Source organism: Crocodylus siamensis, chromosome 6 (assembly GCF_052110815.1).
Source record: "Crocodylus siamensis isolate JL-2025a chromosome 6, ASM5211081v1, whole genome shotgun sequence".
Lineage (NCBI taxonomy): Eukaryota > Metazoa > Chordata > Crocodylia > Crocodylidae > Crocodylus > Crocodylus siamensis.
The window spans coordinates 25,954,533-25,960,492 of record NC_143400.1 but is presented as its reverse complement, the minus strand read 5'-3'; the positions used below and the strand labels follow the sequence as shown (position 1 = coordinate 25,960,492).

The following is a 5,960-nucleotide window of genomic DNA, read 5'->3' as shown; positions in this document are numbered from 1 at the left end:
GTATGTGCTTCAAACCTGAGCTAAGCTCTTGGGAACAAGTCCCAGAAGTCCTAAGAAGAGAGATGTGGATAAATCACCTTCCTGCAGCATCTGTCCTTCCAAAACAGTGAAGTTCCCTTTCATCGGCACAGAGAAACTGGTTTGGATCTACTTCTGCCTGTTCAGTCTTGGAGTGGGGAGAAAGCTCCTACTAAGATATTTTGACTTTGAAAGATGCGACAGTGGCAGGGAAAAGGGAAATTAGATAGATCAGTAGTGGGAAAGGAATCAAGGTATCCTGGCACCAGAGGATCTGTCACAAGCTGAGGAAAATGTCACAAAGAACGTTCCTGTAAGTCTGTTATTGCAATTAGCTGTTGTTGGTTGGTAACAAGGGGGACGTCCGGTTTATTTAAGCCCCTAAAAAAGAGACACACTTAGAAATCTGTCCAAATGCTCGTAGCAAGGTATTAAAAATTGTTTAGCTGTAAAAACAAAAAAAAGAAAAAGAAAAGAACACAGTTTCCTTTAAAAAAATCTGAACTTGCTCCCAAGAACCCACAGATTTCAATGTCTTTGGAACTAGACATTTTCCATCAAAAGCCCTTGGAAACTCCAGATTTAAACCAAATAATCCTCCCACCAATATATTTTATTTTAAGTTCTTCTACAGAAACGTATGCTTTTGAAGAAATGTACATATTGCAAAACATTATGTCGTTAAGCGAAGGCAATTTTACAAGAAATCTCTTTCCAGCCTTAAATGCTAAGCCACACAGCAGATATTCAGTATTGCTCAGCAACACCAGAAGGCCAATCCCACCTATTCACTGCAGCAAAATTTAGCTGTTTTCCAGAAAAAGCACCCGGAGGAGGGATAACTCAGTAACCTCTGCTTCTGATACCCTGCAAAATACATTTTAAATATCTCAGTGCCTCTCGAACTAGGGTCAGGGGACCCAACAAAGTGTAATGAGAAAATGCAAAGAAATAGTGAGAAGCATCGCTTGCCCAAAGATCTTAAGGTTCTTGTACCCAAATGACAACAATCAATAACACCAAGTGAAGACAAGAGGAAGATGGGATTGGCCTATCGTGGCACAGAGATGACCGTTCAGCCAGGGGTGGGGACCGTATCAATCAGCTTCTTGTGGCAGGCAGGACTCGGTGTAGATTCAGTCCAGACAAGGTGACTCTTGGGAGGACTTTTGTGCAGCTTTTTTAAAATGCAAAATCATAAAAATAAATTAAATCTGAACGATATTACTTCCTAGTAAAAATTTTACAGCCCTTTAACTTAGCCCCTGTTGAAGTTTGTTCATGACTTGTTTCTGACACGAGATGCACGCCTGCTATACTTGTTATTTTGATCCTGACCAGAACCCTTGTCTTTCCTTCACAGGCCTTGCACAAGGCATTGAAGAGGGAAATGTCCAACCAAACCACCATGACTGAGTTCCTCCTCCTGGGCTTCTCTGACATCCAGGACCTGCAGATCTTACACGTTGTCACATTTCTGGCAGCATACCTGACAGCTCTGGTGGGAAATCTCCTCGTTATCACAGTTGTAACTCTCAACCCCAAGCTTCACTCTCCCATGTTCTTTTTCTTGATTAATTTGTCTCTCCTGGACCTTGGCTCCATCTCAGTGACCGTGCCCAAATCCATGTCTAATTCCTTATTCAATACCAACTCGATTACCTACTCTGGATGTGTTGCCCAAGTGTTTTGTCTCATCGCCTTCATGGGAGCAAATTTATCCCTTCTCACAGTGATGGCATATGACCGGCACATGGCCATCTGCAAGCCACTGCATTATGAGATAACTATGAACACGAGAGCTTGCATTCAGATGGCTGCCTGTGCTTGGGCTGCTGGTGCCATTCACTCTGCACTGCACACTGGGAACACCTTTAGTCTACCCTTCTGCCACTCAAATACCATCAACCAGTTCTTCTGTGAAATACCCCAGCTGCTCAAGCTCTCCTGCTCTGGCACATACCGCAGAGAGCTGGCAGCTCTTGTCTTCAGTGTGTTTTTATGTTTAGGCTGTTTTGCTTTCATTGTTGCGTCGTATGTTCAGATCTTCACCGCGGTGTGGAGAATCCCCTCTGAGCAGGGCCGGCAGAAAGCCTTCTCCACCTGCATTCCTCATCTGATTGTGGTCTCCCTTTTTCTTTCCACTGCCACCATTGCCCACACTAAGCCCATCTCTGACTCCCCGTCCCCTCTGGATCTCTTGGCAGCTCTTCTGTATTCTGTGTTGCCTCCATTGATGAATCCGGTCATCTACAGCATGAGAAACAAGGAGATCCAAACTGCCCTGAAGAGACTGCTCCAAAGGTTTTGTGGAAAATACTCCAGAAATAATAATTAATTCATTAAATTATTTTTCTCATGCTATAGTGTGCCACCTATTTACAAAAAATGAAGTTGGTACCTTTGTATGTAGAACGACACTTGACTTGAGTCATTTTCTGTTTAACGGAGTTTCATGTATGAAGTTTACCGTCTGTGCTACCTTTAATAAATCCCATCTATTTGCAAGAGGAAGACTGGAAAATTTTTTGTTACCTGTTGGTGTAATCAATTATGTGGATATAGGAAAATATCCAGATTTAGTGAGGCTGGGATGAACTGCAGACCCTTTAGAGGACAGGCACAGAATTCAGATGGATCCAGACAAACTGGGAAGCTGGGCTAGAAACAACATGATGAAGTCCAAGGAAAGAAATGCAAGTTGTTGCAGCTAGCAAAGAATAATTAAAAGCATAAATACAAGCTGGATTATAAATAGCTTAGTGGCAGCACTGTTGAAAAGGGTCTTGGGAATCTGGTGTATCATAGACTCAACATGGGTCATCAGTTTGAGGTAGCTACAAAAACATGAATTCAGTTTAGGGCTGCAAGAACAGGAGTATTAGTTAGAAAGCATGGGAGGTGAAAGGGATCTGTTCTTGGACCCGTGCTATTCAACATATTCATTAATAATGTGGAGGATGGGGTGGAAAGCTCAATGATTATGTCAGCATACAATACCAAGCTGTTTGAATACATGGGCACACCAGAGGATAAGGGAAAGATCAGGACGACCTTGACAGAGCAGATTTATGGGCATAATAAACTTAGATGAGGTTTAAGAGGGAGGGGGAAGTGCAAGGTCCTTCACCTGGGTAGGGAGAACCCTCACCACAACTATACAGTGGGTGGTGGTCCACTGGCTGGCACAGCATCTGAATCAGGCCTGGGGGTCACTATTAACTGGAACATGAGTATGAGCCAACAGTGTGTCGAAGCTGCCAGAAGGGAAAATAAAACTCTGGCATGCATTTGCTGATGTGTGGCCAGTAGACCCAGGGAGGTAATCCTCCCTTTCTATTCAGCATTGATGAAGCCTGAGATGGAGTACTGTTCCCGGTTCTGGGCACCACACTTCAAGAAGAATGTGGGTAAGGTTGAGAGGGTACAAATAAGGGCGACCCGTATGGTTAAAGGCATGGAGAGCAGGTCCTATGAGGATAGACTCTGGGAACTGGGCCTGTTCAGGCTGAGTAGAGAAGGCTGAGAGGTGACTGGATAGCTACCTAGAAGCACGTCGGTGGGGAGCACTTAGAACTAGGACAGCAACTATTCAGGACGGCACCGCAAGGGAGGATGAGGACCCACGGGCATAAACTAATAGAGGGTAACTTCAGGTTGGCTGTAAGGAAAAACTTCTTCTCTGTAGGGGTCAGCAGAATCTGGAACACGCTCCCCTCAGAGGTGGTGCAGTCAACCTCCTTGGAGGTGTTCAACATGAGACTGGACAGGAGCACATCTGAGTCCAATAACTTTCTGTGCAGGACAAGGGACTGGACATGATGAGTGCAGAGGGCCCTTCTGGATCCATGATGCTGTAGTGCCAATCAACCTGCTGCTGGTTAGGCTTCATCTAGACTATTATGTGAAGTTCTGGGCTCCATATTTTTAAAATAATACTGAAAAGTTAGGGAAGTTCAGACATAGGTGACATGAATGATAATGTGTTGGAATGCAAGCCATGCAGGGAGAGGTTGAGAGAACTAGGCATATTTAGCTTGCAGAAGAGGCAATTAAAGGGACCACATCACAGCAGTCTTGAAATAGCTGAATAAGTGCCATGCAGTCGTGGGTGAAAAGCAACAGTTCTTCATTGCTGCATTGGGAAGGATGTCAAGCTTCCAATTCAACCAAAGTAATTTTAGATTAGATTTGAGGAAAAAAGCACCCTTGTTTTCACATAGTGAGGATGTGGAATAGATTGCCCAGGGAAGTTGTTGAACCTTCACTGGAGGTTTTCATGAAGAGATTGGATGGAAGTTGGCCAGGCATTATTTTGGAGTAAGATTCTTGCATTTGTGCATTTGATTCTTGAGGTCCCTTCTATTTTATTGTTTTTAATTGTGATTCTAATTATTATCAGAATTGTTAGTATTATAGAATTGTGCCTCTATTACTAGTAACTGCATCACTAATATGTAGGGGATTTAAACAATGGCCTCAAGTGAATAGACAGTGAGACAGTAGGAGTATTGGATGTCTTCTTACACAATCTTATTTTTTTTCTCATCTGTCTTCTGTAGGGCAGGCAGACAGGTGGGTTGATATGTTTTTAGCTTTTGGTTGCTTTGTTTCTATCATTGTGTTGTATGTTCAGATCTTCCCCGCAGTGTTGAGGATCCCCTCTGAGCGAAGTGGCAGAAAGCCTTCTCCACCTCATTCCTCACCTTACTATGATCTCCTTGTTTACCTCCACTTGCACCTTAGCCTACGTGAAACCCATCTCCAACATCCCATCCTCTCTAGATCTTCTGACAGCTGTTCTGTATTCTGTGGTTCCTCCAGTGGTAAATCCATTCTTCTATAGCATGACGAACAAGGAGATCAAATGTGCTCTGAGAAAACTTCTCCAAAGGTAAATGCTCTCCAAGAACAGGATGTCCCTTTTTACTTTGTGCGTTTGGCTTGGTACATTGTTTCTTAAGATATAACATGAAGTCATGAAATGAAGTTTTCATAATGTCATGTGCATTCTGCTTATGAAACACGAGAATTTTCAGCTACATCCAGCAGTGCTATAAAGACTGAGGTACTCAGCTGGACTCATTCTGTGTTAACATAGTTGAAGTGGAAGTGAATGAGTCTGGTGTTCCTTGTGCCACCTAAAATAAAACCTTTTATTTCCAAGATGAAGATTATGAATTGTGGGATGTGGTTTTCTAAGTGGTACGATGAATGATTTGGATGCCAGAAGAGAGAGCTGCCTGAGGAAATTTGCAGCTGACACAACCTGGGAAGGCTTGCAAACCCCCTGGAGGACAAGAGTGGAATACGAAGGGTTTTAATAGATCAGATAACTGGGTGAGAGGTAACAGGGGGAAAGCCAGTATGGATAAATTTAAGATGCTACATCCAGGACAAACTAATAAAAAACACAAATACAGAATGGGGGATAAGTGGCAGGCAGTAAGCATTTATGTGAAGGGTCCAGGAATTTTGAGGGATCACAGCCTCAACATTAATTGGTTATTTGGTGCAATTGTAAAGAAAGCAAATGCAATTTTTGAGCTGTATTAAGAGGTGCAAGACACTTGGGGTGACAATCACATTTCTTACTGCTGGTCTGGGTTTCACTTTTTAAGAAGGTAATGGAAAAGGTGGGTGGGCGACAAATGTAATAATAAAAGTCTTTGAAAGGTGAGCTGTATAGTCAAAGTGTTACATAACTGGGCTAGATTAGTTAGGCTCACAATACTTAGAGTCATTTTCACTGCTGATTGTATGATAATGTTCAGGATTATTGCTTCTGCAATAGACTTACAGGTCTAATGTAAATACAACATGAGTAAGGACCAAAGATTATGTATGCCCCTAACAGAATTTTTACCTAACTTGGTATGATTTAATGTTGGTGAAACAACTAATCTTGTAAAAACCTTTGTCTGTCTGTCCATAAGGCTTTA

General features: G+C 42.7%; 1 protein-coding gene across 1 annotated transcript; it reads left to right on the top strand.

The window, feature by feature from the left end:
* Positions 1-1,408: 1,408 nt before the first annotated feature.
* LOC149861867 (olfactory receptor 14A16-like) lies at positions 1,409-2,356 on the top strand. Its single transcript, XM_090053838.1, has one exon. It carries the CDS (start codon positions 1,409-1,411, stop codon positions 2,354-2,356), a length of 948 nt encoding a protein of 315 aa, XP_089909964.1.
* Positions 2,357-5,960: the final 3,604 nt, after the last annotated feature.